This window comes from Dendropsophus ebraccatus, chromosome 2, assembly GCF_027789765.1.
Source record: "Dendropsophus ebraccatus isolate aDenEbr1 chromosome 2, aDenEbr1.pat, whole genome shotgun sequence".
NCBI lineage: Eukaryota > Metazoa > Chordata > Amphibia > Anura > Hylidae > Dendropsophus > Dendropsophus ebraccatus.
Window position 1 is genome coordinate 126,205,152 of NC_091455.1, and position 18,555 is coordinate 126,223,706.

The window sequence follows — 18,555 nt, forward strand, 5'->3', positions numbered from 1 at the left end:
AGGAGGTGGGACTTGCAGGTGTAAAGCATGGCAGAAATTTACACCTGTATTTAAGCCTCACAATTGCTGCCATATTTTATCTTTATTTTATTGAGTGAACACAGCACTATGCTTTTGCTCATTTGGAATATAATATATCAATTAATGGAATAAAGCTGGATAGATCATACCAGAAAAAAGTATTTGGTATTTGTGTAGCCCAGAAAATCTAAATTATAAAATCAATCCCCCAGACCTTCATGTAAAACCTGTATTGAAGTCCACCAGCCATTATACATCTTTATATAAGAAAAGCTATTGGGACATCTCAAACACAAGGGGGGAGATTTATCAAAGGGTGTACAATTTACACTGGTGCAAACTTGCCACAGCAACCAATCACAACTCATCTTTTCTTTCACCAGAGCTCGAAGTTGAGCTGTGATTGGTTGCAGTGGGCAGTTTTCACCAGTCTAAATTGTAAACCCTTTGATAAATCTCCCCCAAGGACTCTAATGGTTTGAATGTTTTTATGCAAAAAAAAAGTAATTTCTTAAACTTACCAGTAAGCCTTTGCAGTGTATCGAAACCATGCTTAAGGGCGATTATATCCAAAAATGAAATAGTGCCATCTTCAAATCTAAATAGAAAATATGATACAGGTAAACTGAACACTGTTCTTAAAGGGACAAGAACTACCGCCTCAGTGTACAGAGCCAGAGCTGCAGTGATGAGAACGGGAAAGATTTCACTGAGAAGGTCGTCTCAACCTCTATGAGTACAATTGGGTCAGTGCACTGAGGGTGGTAGCTCTGCCCCCAGCGCACCAATCCTACTAACTTACATAATAATTAAACTGAATATGGCAAAAGTAAAACTATTCTCAGTATGAGTAAAGCAATAGCAAACCTTTTGGGAGTTGACATCATTTTGCTATCTAAAGGAAAGGAAGCATCTTGATATAACTAGGTGGCATCTAGACTACTTAAACAACCTTGTCTGCGGCCCCCAATATAACACTCTTGCAAATCCCTGCTTCCCATTTAGTCGACATCTTCCCTAATTTCTCCTCTGTCTCTCTTCTCAGCCAATTCCTTTAATGACTACTAATAATTATACAACAATTTCCATTAAAATAACATACATGGCTGTTCACAACTTGACTCTGGAACTCACTACTAGAAGACACCAGGCTCTCTACCACCTTTGAAACCTTCAAAAGCAATCTTAAAACTTATCTCTTCTGAAAAGTTTAGATTTTACATCTAAGCATACCTGTCATTGGAGCTTTTGAGATGTCACAGAGACATGCAGCTAAAGACTGAGGATGAGGAGGGAGGAGTGTCATCACACAGCATGGTTGAACCAACAGCACCATAAATAAATGCAATATTATCAACAATACTATGTTTAGTAAAAAACAACTATAAGCTATGTTCACACACTGTCTTTTTTTGACCTCTTGAAGGCCATCTCTTAGGACGGACGTCGTTTTGAGGGCAAATAACGGCCAGTATTTTGTATGATCATGGCGTCATTTTAAGATAATGGCCATTATCTGCCTTCAATTTGACTGCCATCCTAAGAGATGACTGTCAAGGGGTAAAAAAAGCCATAAAAAGAACAACCCATTTCAATTATTGGTGCTTTAAAACAAATAAAAATAAAACTATTAATAATAATAATAATAATAATAACAATAATAATCAAAATAGAACAAAGAACAAATTAAATTATATCCATCCTTTTAGGTAACTTTTTCAGGATAAGCTGTTGTGTGTGTACACAAAGAGTAAAACTATTTCTGTTATTATATACCTTTCATCTGGCATTTATGCTGGGTTTACACGGAGCGATAAATCGCCCGATCGTACGTTTAACGACTTCGAAGTAACGATTTTTCTTTTATAATGATCAGCGTTTAGACGGAACGATATATCGTACGGAAAATTCGGAAAATACGGAAATTTGCGATCACTTAAGCCTATCTCACACATAGGTAAAATAGGTGAACGACTGTTTACACGGAACGATCTGCGAATTTTTTGCGAGTGACGAACGACGATTTAATAACATGTTTAAAGATCAAAATGAACGATTTCTTGCTCGTCGTTCGATCGTTCGTTGCGTTTACACATACGATTATCGTTCGAATTCGATTGTTATCGTGCAGATTCGCATGATAATCGTCCCGTGTAAATCCAGCATTAGTTTCCCCTCTGTAAGCTCCATCTAATTTAAGGGGTTAATGAGACGCAGCTGTGGGATGAGATGCAGATGTTGGATGTGTTAATGAGATGCAGCTCTCACGGCATTGGTCCCGCACACATCAGTCAGCCCCGTCAGTGCAGGAACGTATATATAGATTCCTACTGCACGGGGTATGTGCAGTAGGAACGTAAATATACGTATTACTGACGGGAAGGGGTTAAAGACACACACAAAGGCCAATTAGTAAACCAAAACTAGAATAATGTACCAACAGCCGTCATTTTACTGACAGGAGCACAGTCCTTAAAATAACTGACGTTTAGACTCAAAATGATGGACGTCATTTTAAATATCTTAAACGGACAAGAAAAAATGTTGTGTGAACATAGCCAAAGGCTGAATTTTACTAGATATCGAATATTATTTATCTGCCTTGCAATAAGATTATCATGTGTATTGTAAAGTCTAGCTAATAAAAAGAGGAGGACACAGGTGCTTGTAAGGTAAAGAGGTAATCCAGGCAAAGGTAAAAAAATGCAGGATGGGCAGGGGGTGGTGGGAGCCTAAGAGAACTTGTAATTATCCGTCCCTGTTTTCCCACAGCCGCAGCATCACAGCTCCCAGTCACCTGCCAGGCTCCTGAATCTCCTAAGTTCCTCCTTTGTCAGAACACCTCAGGAACTACTAGCTCACCTAATCAGTGACTGCAGAGATGTCCCATCTCATTCACTGATTTAGGCTGGGTTCACACTACGTATATTTCAGTCAGTATTGTGGTCCTCATATTGCAACCAAAACCAGGAGTGGATTAAAAACACAGAAAGGCTATGTTCACACAATGGTGAAATTGAGTGGATGGCCGCCATATAACAGTAAATAACTGCCATTATTTCAATATAACAGCCGTTGTTTTAAAATAACAGTAAATATTTGCCATTAAATGGCAGCCATCCATTCAATTTCAACATTGTGTGAACAGATCCTTTCTGTGTTTTCAATCCACTCCTGGTTTTGGTTGCAATACTGACTGAAATATACTTACTGAAATATACATATACTGACTGAAATATACGTAGTGTGAACGCAGCCTCAGGCTGGGTTCACACACAGTATATTTGAGGCTGTATTTGGTCCTCATGTCAGGTCCTCATAGCAACCAAAACCAGGAGTGGATTGAAAACACAGAAAGGATCTGTTCACACAATGTTGAAATTGAGTGGATGGCCGCCATATAACAGTAAATAACGGCCATTATTTCAATACCACAGCCGTTGTTTTAAAATAACAGCAAATATTTGCCATTAAATGATGGCCATCCACTCAATTACAACATTATGTGAACAGAGCCTTTCTGTGTTTTCAATCCACTCCTGGGTTTGGTTGCTATACAGCCTCACAAATACAGCCTCAAATATACATAGTGTGAACCCAGCCTGATCAAATTGTATTTTTGCTATATGCAGCATCTTTCATTCTATTTCTAAAGACAGAGAAAAAAATAACTCATTAAGCAAGCTTCTTATTTTAAATACTCTTCACTTTAAAGGCATTATCTTTGGACATGGGTCAATTATCTGTATAAGCCTTTCATTTCAGCAAAATGCTAAATTTCTACAGCATGTTCATCTCTAAGTTCTTTGAAAAAAGATTGACTTTATGTCAAGCTGAATTTATCCAGAACTGGATATATTTCAGCATGAATTAAAACCTCTACTACAGTAACTTGATTTCTTACTGGGTTACCTTAATCTTCAATCCAAATAAGTTTATAATGTGTGCCAAGCTGTTCAGAGATTAGATTTTCAATTTGAAAACTCTTCAAATATACTCATCCACTTTCAAGTCAATAAACCCTTTTCGAATATATTTCCCCTATTTAATTTTATAAGAAAAAAAGTAATTTAATTTAATAAGAAACAAACGTAAAAACAAGAAGTGGCTTGAAACAGCCGTACCCGAGTGATAACCAGCGCTGCCCAACACAGTATTCAGGAGTAGAGTGCAAATAAAAATGTAAAAGTTTATTGCATGCTGCACATATTACGCGTTTCAAGAGTACTAGGCTCTCTTCATCAGATTAAGTGCATTAAGTGATGCACTTAATCTGATGAAGAGAGCCTAGTACTCTTGAAACGCGTAATATGTGCAGCATGCAATAAACTTTTACATTTTTATTTGCACTCTACTCCTGAATACTGTGTTGGGCAGCGCTGGTTATCACTCGGGTACGGCTGTTTCAAGCCACTTCTTGTTTTTACGTTTGTTTCTTGTATCATACGGGCCCCTTTTTTCTGGGAGTATCCCGTTCATGTACCCTCAACTAGCTCTTGCAGCCTAACATCACATCAGAAGGACTTCCGCCTGGACCCACGTCAGGATCAACCTTCCATCCACCTACCCTACCTCAGGGTGATATGCATAAAGCCCAAGGGGCAACAAGGTGAGCCTTGCTACCTTCCCTTTCTCATTACCAACAACTTTTGCGGTATCACACGAGGCGCCGTCCTCTGCCTGTTTTTTCTACCCTTTGTTCTAATTTAATTTAATGCTGTGAGAATGTATAATCTATATTGTATATTCTGTGGTCACTAATAATTGCCTATTTAAAATCTTCCTTAAAATCATGTAGGCAACAGATAGAAACAGTTGCAGTTAAAGAGTACCTGTCATTATAAATTACTTTTGACATCTTATCAGGCATGTCAGGTGTTATTTATTATTTGGCATAGTTCTATAGCGCCATACAATACCTGAATTGTATATGGTTTACTAAGTTTATTTGTAACCACCTATGTAACAACTCAAATAACTAATCATACTGTATAAAGGCCTGTGCGCCTACTGCTCTGTTGTTACGACTATAAGATACTATTTTGGCATGTTATGCTTCTCTATCAAATTAGCAAGTGGCTGTGGAGTAAATCGCATTGCTGCCGTGGTCTCTTTGTATTTCAGGGGATATCAGCAGTGAGACCAGCTGCAATCAATAACTTTTGACATGCCTGATGACATGTCAAAAATTATTTATGACAGGTACTCTTTAATGCAATGACATCCATACTTTGGACTACCATTGCCAAAAAATAATAATTGCCCGATATTTGACAAACAACTATGGCGCAAAGTATGCTTTTTCCTACCATTCCTACAAATACTAATCAGACATAGCATTAAAATCACTAAAAGGTGAAGTACAGTACCAATGAATTTTTCCATTGGTGCCTGAGTCAAATTAATGCAATGTTCCTTCCCGCCTTCTAACAGCCATAAGGCTTTTATTTTTCTACACTCAGAGATGGCTGAGGCATCATTTTTTGTGCCATGATCTCTAGTTTTTATTGGTATCATATTATTGTAGAAGAAAATTTTTATAAATTTTTTCTGCAATATAAATAAAAAAAAAAATCAACAGTTCTATTTATTTCTTTACGCTGTTCACCATGCAGGAACAATATTGTTATATTTTAATAGATCACTAGGCTACATATGTTTGTTTTTTTTTACACAATTTTTTTTATACTGGGAAAGGGAAGGATTTAAACTTTTATTTGGCATTTATTTTATAAAGTTTATTTTTTTTTTACACTTTTTGGCCGATCTGACAGGACAGAGGTAAGGAGATCTCCTCAGTCTGTTAATGAGAGTGATTGGGACCCCTCGCATGCTTATCCGGTCATTGACTTCCTTAAACAAGTTAATGACAGACAGCTGCACGACCACGGCTGCTTATCATTACCTCTGGTGTCGGCGACACTGATATTAGCAGGACCATTTACACTGGAGTGGCCCCGCACACATTAAAAGCCCCTTCACTGCAGAAACGTATACCGCCCGTGCCCCTACTGCATGGGGCCTCTGCAGTAGGAAAGTATTTACACGTATGGCTGACGTGAAGGGGTTAATATATTTAGGGGAGCAGAGAAGTGAAAGGATGGCCTAAACAGTTTATATGGAAAAAATATTTTTTTCCTTTCTTTGTATGTAGAAAACAAATAAGAAATTCATAAAGTATACTTATGGTAAAAAAAACTAATTTTATTCACTCAAGTGGCTACATTCACATATTCCTGAATTTTTCAAGACCGTATATTATGTCCCCAATTTTTAGCCTGTGATCTACAAAAATACATCTGTGTTTATCTGTATAATTTTTTACATATCTGAGAGAGTGGAAAATACTAAAAAAAGAAAAATGGTCAAAATGATGACACTGGCTAGTTACAGAAGAAACACCCGTAAGTACCACAAAAAAATGGGTCCCATAGACTTCTATTGGTGTGTCGATTCTGCAATTACTGCAGTATGGCATGCGGTATGGTAGTAATCTTTGTTTATGGATTCATTAAACTACAAACAGTGTGAACAGCCTAATTGAAATCAACAAGCCCTAAATTCATCCGCAATTGCAGACATTGTTACAGAATGTGTGAATGTAGCCCGGCTTTTTAGAAACTATATATATTTATTGTACAAAGACAGTAGGTGCCATTGTCGATGGTAAGTATGTGTCCCCCATGTGACTGGCCTTGGTAATATAGAAAACCTGGTAGCATTGTGCCAGTGACATTACTTTGCTGAGCAAAATTTTTTTTGCTGTGGTTGTTCAGGTGTTTTATGGAGCGTGGATGGGCAAGGCTGCTCCCATACTCTAGTAAGGGTCTTACCAGCCATTTAAAAAGGGCAACTGGCTCACAGCTTGGTTGGTGTGGGGTGATACTGAACCTGAAGCCAGGAGTGTGAACACAAACAGCTGGGAGGCTGAGTAAGCTTGTGGGATCTGCTGTACCCCGACAGTGAGACCATTACCCTTTGTTGTTTCGTATAACTGAAATGTAAGGACTTTTGTTTTCCCTAAAAGTGACTTTTTATGCTAAAGACAAACTATTTATAGTATTTATAAGAGGGTGTTCCCACAATAAAAATGTTCATTAATTTGATTGGAACCTATGCAAGTTGAATGTGTGTATATAACACACTAAGGCTGGGTTTACACTACGTATATTTCAGTCAGTATTGTGGTTCTCATATTGCAACCAAAACCAGGAGTGGATTGAAAACACAGAAAGGATCTGTTCACACAATGTTGAAATTGAGTGGATGGCCGCCATATAACAGTAAATAACCGCCATTATTTCAATATAACAGCCGTTGTTCTAAAATAACAGCAAATATTTGCCATTAAATGGCGGCCATCCACTCAATTTCAACATTGTGTGAACAGAGCCTTTCTGTGTTTTTAACCCACTCCTGGTTTTGGTTGCAATACTGACTGAAATATACTGACTGAAATATACATATACTGACTGAAATATACGTAGTGTGAACGCAGCCTAGATTGCATTAATTATTAACAGCTAGTAGGCAACATCTTACACTGTTATTTTTCTTATTTTAAGATTACAATATCACTTTGATCTACCAACACTGAATGTAGTAGCAGAAAGCATGCATTTGGAAGAGAAATATAAATTGAACCACAAAAATATGGGAACTTTGAAGCTTTAATCTGTTAGATATATTTAGCAACCTCCTAATATGCCTTAAGCAAAGAGACTACAGATGGAAATTCATTGCAGAATTCTGAACCTAAAGCTATAATTATTGGCTTCCCCAAAGCAAAATATGAAAAAAAAAAGTTAATTTAGATTTATCTTGGACATTTTTGGCAACAATCTGCAAATCGAAAATACTGAAGCTAATAAGGTTATATAGCTGGGTATGATTTTTAATTCTCTGTTTGCTAGCATTACACACATACAAAGATAAACTAAATATTCTACATGTCTAAGTAATCAAAGCATTCCAAAACTATTACAACCCAAGCAAAAAGTTAAATGCCAATTGTGGAAGGTAGGGGCTCAGTAGTTTCTCCTACCCCCAGACCACCTCTTCTCCCCTCCCCCCCCCCCCCCCCCCCCCACTGTTCCTTTAGGCTCTGTACTCGGGCCTCTTCTCTTCTCAATCTATACCTTCGACCTGGGACACATCATAGATTCCTATGACTTCAGGTACCATCTCTATGCTGATGACACTCAAATCTACCTCTCTTGTCCAGATGTCACCTCTGTACTATCAAGTATTCAAGAGTGTCTATCTGCTGTATCTTCCTTTTTCTCTTCCCGGTTTCTAAAACTCAACATGGACAAAACAGAACTAATCATCTTTCCCCTATCTTGCTTCACCCTTTCGTCTAACCTGTCAATCACTATCAATGGCTGCACTCTGTGCCCTGTCCCCCAAGTCTGCTGCCTTGGAGTCACCTTTGACTTTACCCTATCCTTTAAACCACACATTCAGACCCTGACCACCTCCTGCTGCCTTCACCTCAAAAACATTTCCTAAATCCGCTCTTTTCTCACCTCTATTGGTAAATGCTCTCATTATCTCCCACTTGGACTACTGTAACATCCTCCTCTGTGGCCTTCCATCTAACTCCCTTGCTCCCCTCCAGTCTATCCTTAAGTCTCCTGCCTGACTAATCCACCTTTCCCCTCTCTTTGCCTCTGCCAATCCCTTCACTGGCTCCTCATTGCCCAACATACTTATTTTAAATTGTTGACATTACATACAAGGCCATCCACAACCTGTCCCCTCAGTAAATCTCTTACCTAATATTCCGCTGCCATCTCCCACATTACCTTCGATCATCCAATGACTTCCTTTTGATCTCCCCCTTGTTTGTACCTCACACAACTGTGTCCAAGACTTTGCCCGAGCCTCCCCCATACTCTGGAACTCACTATCCCGACACATCCGGCTCTCATCCACCATCAAGACCTTCAAAAGTAACCTGAAAACCCAACTCTTTCAACTAGACTACTAACCTAAAATAATCTGCATCACACTTTGACAGGCTGTCGATTACCTTCTGTATCTCTCTCTGTACCTGATCGATTACAAGCTCTTGTGGGTTGGGTCCTCTTTCCACATATACCAATCTGCCATTTACCTTCATGTAATGGGTTTTGATCTTGTAATGTTCATGTTTGCTAACTCCTATCGCTTGTATAGTCCTCTGGAATCAGGGCACTTTATAAATAAATAAACTATTATTATTATTATTATTATTATTATTATTATTAATAATAATAATAATAATAATAATAATAATAATAATAATAATAATTTATGTGCTAGTCGCCTGACAATTCTTAATTTTCTGACATATAATAATAAAAACCCTCTTTATATGCAATTAGTTGCAAATTTTGCTGATGACCATAATGAATATTTACATGCTCAAATTAAGGTTATAGAAGCTGGCATTACCAACTTGAGCCGCCTTATAGATTCCCATTTTTTGACCCTACATTAATGTGCTGTCAGGAACTTACCTTTCCGGGCTCCAGCGACGTCTGTGTCCAGCTCGGCTGACGTCACGGAGACCCGACGGCGTCCCTGACAACCAGGGATGCCACGGTCATGTGACTGCCGGCCGGCACTCAGCTGAGCAGCTTCTATGCAGGCTGAGTGCAGTGCTGCAGCTGATTTGTGTCTGGATTCAGGAGGCCGGACCAATCAGCCTTTGGTCCGGGCTCCTGATCCAGTATAAAAGTAAGTCAGAGCCAGCCTCTAATCGCTGGCTATTAGGTTCATTCTGATCCCAGCTCCCCTTGTCTTATTCCTGCGAACCCCGTCCTAATTCCTTTTTGCCTGACTTACTCGTGTTCTGACCTCCGCCTGACTTTTGACTATCCCTTTTGTTACTGATTTTGTACTGCGTTGGCCGTGTGGTTTGACCCGGCTTGTTCTACTACTCTATATTGTGTTTGTCTGTCCGTCTTGTTCTGTGTTTCACTTATGCAGCATAGGGAACGCCTTCGTGGTTGTCCGCAACCGTTTAGGCAAGTAGGTAGGGTCAGTGGGTGGGTTCAGATCCAGGGCACACTGTCTCTGTCCTCTTTGTGCTTGCCAGTCCTGACATGTGCCCCACTAAATTTCTATAATCAGCTAATATATCTTATAAATTACTTTTTTCTTTGAACTTTCTTCTACCTAATAACCAATCAATTGTGAATCCCATCTAATAACACCACTTTATTTTCTAGTACTGAAACCGAAAGACTTATATGTAAAATCCTTTATTGCTCATTCCCTAAATACCATACTATAGCCCTAATTCCTCTGAAGACTTCAGTTCTACCTCCTTCAAAAACTGTGCCACATATTTCTGTCTGTATTGTTGTCATAACTCTTGATTTTTGTCTTATCTTCTAACAATATGTTATTCTATAGAAGTACATATTTAAGCACTCCCACAATCCCAACTATCTCCTTCATCTTCACTCAAACCCTGTGTAGTGTTTCTACCATTGGACATTGATCATTCTTTGCTTGAAACAAACTTCCAACAGATGTGGTTGGTAAATCTACAATAACAGAACGTAAATAAACATGCCCGGGATAAATATATATATATATATATATATATATATATATATATATATATATATATATATTGTATATATCCTAAGATAATAAGAAAGTAAATACTAAAAAGGCAGACTACATGACAAAGTAGTCTTTTTCTGCTGACAATCTTCTGTGTTTTCTGGGCCAGATGACCTACTTCCTGTAATTCCCTGTCACGGCCACGGCATCCCATGCTCCGAGCCACTGCTGCCGCCACATTGCTTTTCCCACTCTGTCTTCAGCAGATGCCGGAGCCCATGAGCAGGGGGCCGGCGCCGCTGTCATCTCTGCCCGGTTGGGCGCCTTACCTCGCCATGCTCCTGTCCGCTCTCCTCTGTGCCAGCTCACAATGAATTAAAGGGAAAGGTTCGCACTAATTGAAACTTTGCACCAATCACCTTCCCTATAAATAAAAGACCTGCCCTGACCTTTCCTGTTGGATCCTCTCCATGCTTCCCTTAGTGTATGGTTCCAGCTATCTGTTGTTCCTGCCCGTGGCTGGTGAACACAAGCAGTCCCTTAGACTGCGCTCCCTGGTACAGATTACGCCATCACTAGCTGTGGTATTCTTTGGATTGCATTTGTTGCCTGACCCCTGCACCACACCTGTTGCTGACTAGGATTGTCTGACCTGCTTTTAAAGCCACCTGCCCTGACCCTTCACCTGTCTGACTATGATACCAATCTCATCCCTGGTACTGCACTGATTCTTCTGCTGACGCCCCGGCCTGGAGACTACAATTACTCGGCCTGATTGCTGGTGCCTCACACTGACTCTGTCTGGTCCTTGGGACCAGCTGCTGCTTATATCGAGACAATACTTGTGGAGCAACCTACTAAGCTTTGAAGACCTAGAGGGCAAATATTAAAATTTCTTCCATCTTTTGAAATATTGTAACCGAGCCACTAGAAAATAAAGCGGGAACCACTAATCCCTCCCCCTTACTTCTTTATTATAAGAATTGCTCTAATTTAATCCTAGACTTTCGTCTTTACAAAACAGATCTCCAATCTCTTAAAACTAGATCGGACTTTTTACCCATAGAAGAATTTGTGGTAATACTATAATCTTCACTAGGCTTATTTTGACCTTTGTATACAGTGGCAAGCCTACCCAGATTTTAACCCTTTAAGGACGGGGCCAATTTTCGTTTTTGCATTTTCGGTTTTTCCTCCTTGTGTTTAAAAGGCCATAGCACTTGCATTTTTCCACCTAGAAATCCACATGAGCCCTTATATTTTGCGTCACTAATTGTACTTTGCAATGACAGGCTGAATTTTTGCATAAAGGACACTGCAAAACCAAAAAAAAAAATTCAAAGTGTGGTGAAATTGAAAAAAAAAACAACGCATTTCTTACTAATAACAATACTTTTTTTTTTTTTTTACACATATATTAGAAGTCCCTCGGGGACTTCTAGTATATACACTTTGATCTCTCATTGAGATCTTTGCTGTATAGTCATACAGCAAAGATCAATGAGATCGGCACTCGTTTGCTTTCGGCTGCTGCAGCCGAAAACAAACGAGTGCCGAGCCAGGGATGGCGCCATCTTGGAGCGGTCCCCGTCCGACAGCAGTAACGGAGATCGCTCCTCCGGGACAGCGTCCTCCACTAGACACCAGGGAAGTGCTGCATCCGGTAATCGGATGCAGTTGTCATGTTTGACAGCTGCATCTGATTACTGTATTAGCCGGCACGGCGATCGGACCGTGCCCGCTAATACCCGCGGTCCCAGGCTACAATCGGCACCCGGGACTGCGGCTGTTCAGAGCGGGGTCGCCGCACGGCCCCGCTCTGAACACCTCTCACGGGCGCATGACGTAAGGGTACGTCATGCGTCCTTAAGAGGTTAAACTTGGCCCTTATTTTCTGTAGTATAGCAACAATATTAAGGTTCAGATATTTCTGAACATCCATATCTAGCAGTACTCCTAGATACCTAAATGTTTTTCCCACATCCCATGCCAAACGTCTATGTCTAGGGGTAGAAAATAGTTTTTGTCTAGTTGATCCTTAAATCCAAAATTGTGCCATAACTCTATATCACTCTGATAATCAAGTATAGGGACTCCTTTGTATTTCCTATATATAATATGTTATTTGTATATATGATAAAATCTTGTCCTCTACCCCAACATGTAAACCCCTTAATCTCATCTGCTCTCTGTATAACAAACAACCTCCAATGACGAAATCAATGGCTATTGGAATCCATATTGGAATGTTGACATTATCTGGAATGTTGGCCAAAGACTCACTCTCAATTCACTCTCTTCCTGTAAAATCAGTCAAAACAATTATTCTTTGTTTTATACCTTTCTTTATCTACAAAGAAAGATATGTCTGGGCTTCATACAGAACATCATTTTGAAATTGGATTGTAACGTTGAAGATAATCCCTTCCTCTTTAATGGGGAGGTAGTAGTGGGGAGGTAATAGTTTTGAGGCTTGTCTCTAAGCTGTTTGGTGTATAGAAGACAATATACTTTGTAGCATTTGCGCAGTAATGTCTTTCTTCTGGTGACTCGACCACACAGTCCATTTTTTCTTGAACTGTCTCCTTAGGCTATGTTCACACTATGTATGTGTGCGGCTGTATTTTTCATGGGGCTGGAAATGTGCGGCTGAAACTACGGCCGTGGGAAAAAATAGACATGCGGCTGAAAACATACGGTCATTTACTTGGAAATCTGGTTCAACTAAAAATAACAAATAAAATCTTTAGAAAGTGATGCAAACACCTCTGGAATGCATCTGGGAAAGCAGGGAAACAGTTTACATGAATTGCTATTATCAGGGTTTGCGATCCTCTGTAGTAATGCCGATGCCTCTCATGGTTAATATATTTAATTAATAAAACACATTTTCGTTGTAATAAACTCCCTTTCATTGTTCAATAATTAAATTTAAACGAATCCATCATTTTGCAATTAAATATACTGTTAAAATAAATATATATATAAATAAATGTATATTTATATATATATTTATTTTTTGACAGTATATTTAATTGCACAATGATGGATTTGTTTAAATTAAATTATTGAACAACGAAACTGATTTTTATTACAACGAAAATGTGTTTTATTAATTAAATATTAATTAGTACAGGAAGCTCCAGTAAGCCGTTAATTCATATTGTCGGCAATAGAGCATTCTGTACTAATCATCACTTTACTTTAATTAAAACATCAAATGTTTCTTCTAATTATGTTATCACAATAGCATTATTAGAAGAAAAATTTAGAATTATATGTGCGCTCAGCTAATTGGCTGATCGGCTGAGCACACATATAATTAGCGGCTCCGCAGCACAGTGACTTCATTGTGCTGCGGACCAGCGAAGAGGACACATCGGGGTGAGTATAGAGCTCTCCCCACCCCCTCCCCTGCACTGCACCCCTCCCAGCAAGGAAGGGGGGTCACTTAACCCCTTCCTTGCTGGGATGGGTGCAGTCTGACATCAGTCTGGCCCCCAAGGGGTTAAGGGGGATGCAATACATCCTCCCTTAACCCCTTGGGGGCCAGACTGTAAGCAGCGATCTGTAAAGATGCTGCATACTGTAAGGAGCACAACACCGCTCACAATGATGGGTGTTGTGCTCCTGTTTGTGTGTTTTTTGTGTGTTTCTCCCTTTTTGTTTTTCAGATATCGGTATCCTGTGGATTACGTCGGATTCCGTGGACTACGTCGATGACCAGCAGTTGTTTAGTGTTTTTTTTTTTTATAAAATGGTTGTGGGGGTTGTGGGGGTGTTTTTATTTGAATAAAAAAAAAATTTCACTTGTGTGTTGTCTTTATTTCTTTACTTTATAGACTTAGTAGTGGAAGCCGTCTAATAGACGTAATCCATTACTAAGTCGGGCCTAGTGTTAGCCGGTATAAAATGGCTAACACTAACCCCCCATTATTACCCCAGTACCCAATGCCACCAGGGGTACTGGGAAGAGCCGGGTGCCAGTGGTCCCGGAGCGTTAAAATTGGCGCTCCTGGACCTGGCGGCAGCAGGCTCGTAAGATTTAGGCTGGGGACGGCCTAAACCAATGGCTGCTGTCGTTTGGTTTTTAACCCGGCTGGTTATAAAAAAAGGGGGGACCCTATGCGTTATTTTTTTTTTAATAAATAAATAATTTAAAAAAAACGCATAGGGTCCCCCCTATTTTTATAACCAGCCGGGTTAAAAACCAAGCGACAGCAGCCTGGTAACACCGGGGTGGGAAGAGCCATTGTTTTAGGCCCTCCCCAGCCTAAATCTTACCAGCCTGCTGCCGCCCGGTCCAGGAGCGCCAATTTTGACGCTCCGGGACCACTGGCACCCGGCTCTTCCCAGTACCCCTGGTGGCATTGGGTACTGGGGTAATAATGGGGGGTTAGTGTTAGCCATTTTATACCGGCTAACACTAGGCCCTGACTTAGTAATGGATTCCGTCTATTAGACGGCTTCCACTACTAAGTCTATAAAGTAAAGAAATAAAGACAACACACAAGTGAATTTTTTTTTTAATTCAAATAAAAACACCCCCACACCCCTCATTGACCATTTTATAAAAAAAAAAACACCAAACAACCGCTAGTCATCGACGTAGTCCACGGAATCCGACGTAATCCCCAGGATACCGATATCTGAAAAACAAAAAGGGAGAAACACACAAAAAACACACAAACAGGAGCACAACACCCATCATTGTGAGCGGTGTTGTGCACCTTACAGTATGCAGCATCTTTACAAATCGCTGCTTACAGTCTGGCCCCCAAGGGGTTAAGGGAGGATGTATTGCATCCCCCTTAATCCCTTGGGGGCCAGACTGATGTCAGACTGCACCCATCCCAGCAAGGAAGGGGTTAAGTGACCCCCCCTTCCTTGCTGAGAGGGGTGCAGTGCAGGGGGTGGGGAGAGCTCTATACTCACCCCGATGTGTCCTCTTTGCTGGTCCGCAGCACAATAAAGTCACTGTGCTGCGGAGCCGCTAATTATATGTGCGCTCAGCCGATCAGCCAATCAGCTGAGCGCACATATAATTCTAAATGTTTCTTCTAATAATGCTATTGTGATAACATAATTAGAAGAAACATTTGATGTTTTCATTAAAGTAAAGTGATGATTAGTACAGAATGCTCTATTGCCGTCAATATGAATTAACGGCTTACTGGAGCTTCCTGTACTAATTAATATTTAATTAATAAAACACATCGTCGTTGTAATAAAAATCAGTTTCGTTGTTCAATAATTTAATTTAAACGAATCCATCATTGTGCAATTAAATATACTGTCAAAAAATAAATATATATATAAATATACATTTATTTATATATATATATATTTATTTTAACAGTATATTTAATTGCACAATGATGGATTCCTTAGAATTAAATTATTGAACAACGAACGGGACTTTATTACAAAGAAAATGTGTTTTATTAATTTAATATATTAACTATTAGAGGCATCGGCCTTCGGCATCATTGCCGGCTATTTTTGAAGTACTCAGTACGGACCGCCTGTCAATCCACGGCCGCATTTCCAGCCGCAAACAATGGTCTTGTTCATTTTTTACGGGTCCGTTTACGATAGGGCCGTAGATTCATAGATAGTGTGCACTGTGCAGCCGTATATCGTATACTTTCCAGCGTACGCATGAACCGGAAAAATCCGGCCGATGATTTACAGCCCGCAATACAGCCGCACAGATACATAGTGTGAACCTAGCCTCATTGTGCATCTTGAAACAGCCACACCGCTATTTTTCATTTAGTCCTGTATTTCAGCTAATGGTCTTTGTAGTTTTTCTTGGTATCCCAAACTATTTTTTAATGGTAGTTGTGGCTGAAATTTTTGTTGGTCTTCCTGACTGTAGTTTGGTTTTTACATAGCCCTTGATTTTCCATTTGGTAATCAAAACTTGAGAACTGTTGACTGGCATTATCAATTCCTTGGATGTCAGAAGAAAGTTAAGGTTCTGGAGTGGCCATCTGACTCTCCTGACCTCAATATCATTGAGTCACTCTGGGGAGAGCTCAAGCATGCAGTTCATGCAAGACAGCCCAGGAATTTACAGGAACTGGAGGTTTTTTTGCCAAGAAGAATGGGCAGCTTTACCATCTGAGAAAATAAAGAGCCTCATCCCCAACTGCCACAAAAGACTTTAAGCTGTCATTGATGTTAGAGGGGGTAATACACGGTATTAAGAACTGGGCCATGTAAATTTTTGTACAGGGTTATTTGGATGTTTTTGGTTGTCATTATGATTTAAAAAAAGAAAACACAGTAGTTTGACAATGAATGGCTTCAGCCAACCACTAACCATGAGTGGAACATTTTTTTGTGTTATCATTCATATTCTCTTTTGCCAGGGTATCTAAACTCTTAAGCACAACTGTAAATGTTGGGAGGTGAATGCTAAATTAGATATGAGTGTATGAGGCTGTCACAAAAGCTGGGGGAGCACAAGAATCCCATATGACAAATAATTTGGAAAGAAGGTAAACACCCCCAGAATTGTGGTAGCTATATACCAATATCACTGCTTAACCTAGACCTAAAAATCTGGGCCACACTAAAGACTTCACTCAACTGTTCCTCTTTTCATCAGGGAAAACCAAAACACTAAGATATTGGATGAATGCAGTGCATAGGTACTGCATTGATCTCTTTGAGAAATCAAGTTATTCCTCATAGAAGTCCCCTAACACAGTGTTCTTCAACTTCAGTCCTCAAGAACACCTAACAGGATTTCCCATACCTGATGCACTGATTATATCACCTGTGAAATATTAAAGAAATCCTCAAAAGATAACATGTTGGGGGCACTTGAGGACTGGAGTTAAGAAACATTTCCATAGGGAGACTACAAAACGTGTATAAAATATAAATAAATACATTTCCTGCATGCAGAACTTTCTCACTTATGATATTTGGGGGGCTCCATTTCAGTTTTCACTTCAGGCAGCAGATAAGCTAAAATCAGCCCTGTGTCCCACAGTGTGTGAATTAAGCTGTAGTTCCGTGTGAATACTGCTGTTCCATTCTCAAGGGAAAATTCATATCTTTGTGTTTGTTCATATCTTTGTGTTTGTCACAATGGTCAGCTTTTAACAATCACTTATTATCTATCCTCTGGACAGGTAATATATTGTAAACTTGGGAAAACCCTGTAGAAACCCCTTGTTTTTCGTGTCATCATTCTGATAGCCTTAACTTTTTTTTTTTTGGTTCACAGAGTTGTGTGTGCGATGACTTGCATTTTTATTGATATGATTTTGGGGTACATATGGCATTTTAATCAGTTTCTATTACATTTTTTGAGGAGGCAAAATAAAAAGACCAATTACAATAGCTCGGCTCTTAATCTCAAAAAATGTCAGTGCCCTATATGTATAACACTGTGTTTTAACTACCTTTCTGATGCACCGTACATTTTATTGAGAAAAAGTAGTAACACATACAAGAAAAAAAATTAGAGTTAACACTTGTATACTTGTTAGGTTATGTTCACACAACTTTGTTTCCTCTCTGCTTTTAAAATAAAAAAAAATGACGTCCGTCATTTTGAGTTTAAAACGACATCCGTCATTTTGCTGGTGGGCTATCAAAACTAAACTAAAAAATAACCAAGAAAATACCAAGAAAAATAACTAGAAAATAACGTCCGCTGTTTGCAAAAGTCGTCTGAAAATAATTTACATGATCATTATTTTAACGTCCGTGCAGACAGTCTATTGACTTCAATGTATTGAAATGCAGTCAATTAAATTGCGGCAATAATGGATGTCTTTATAAATAGAAAAGGCGACCGCCTTTTCTCTTTTTTTGACATTGTGTGAACGTAGCCTTATGCATCTGTACATGTTAATGGGTTACTAAGATATTCCCTAATATATGAATGTCTTTACACCAAGGGTATAATTCCTCAGAGAATTAATAATGAAAATGTTTAGTGTATATGAAAGG

At 39.3% G+C, this 18,555-nt stretch overlaps 1 protein-coding gene across 2 annotated transcripts in view; it reads right to left on the reverse strand.

Annotated features, from left to right (window-relative positions):
- MOCOS (molybdenum cofactor sulfurase) overlaps positions 1–18,555 on the reverse strand; it is a 256,930-nt gene that overhangs the window by 147,253 nt on the left and 91,122 nt on the right. For both annotated transcript variants that reach the window (XM_069958248.1, XM_069958247.1), the window contains exon 5: positions 543–619. In XM_069958248.1, the coding sequence (XP_069814349.1) occupies positions 543–619 (77 nt within the window). The remainder of the gene's footprint in view (positions 1–542; positions 620–18,555) is intronic.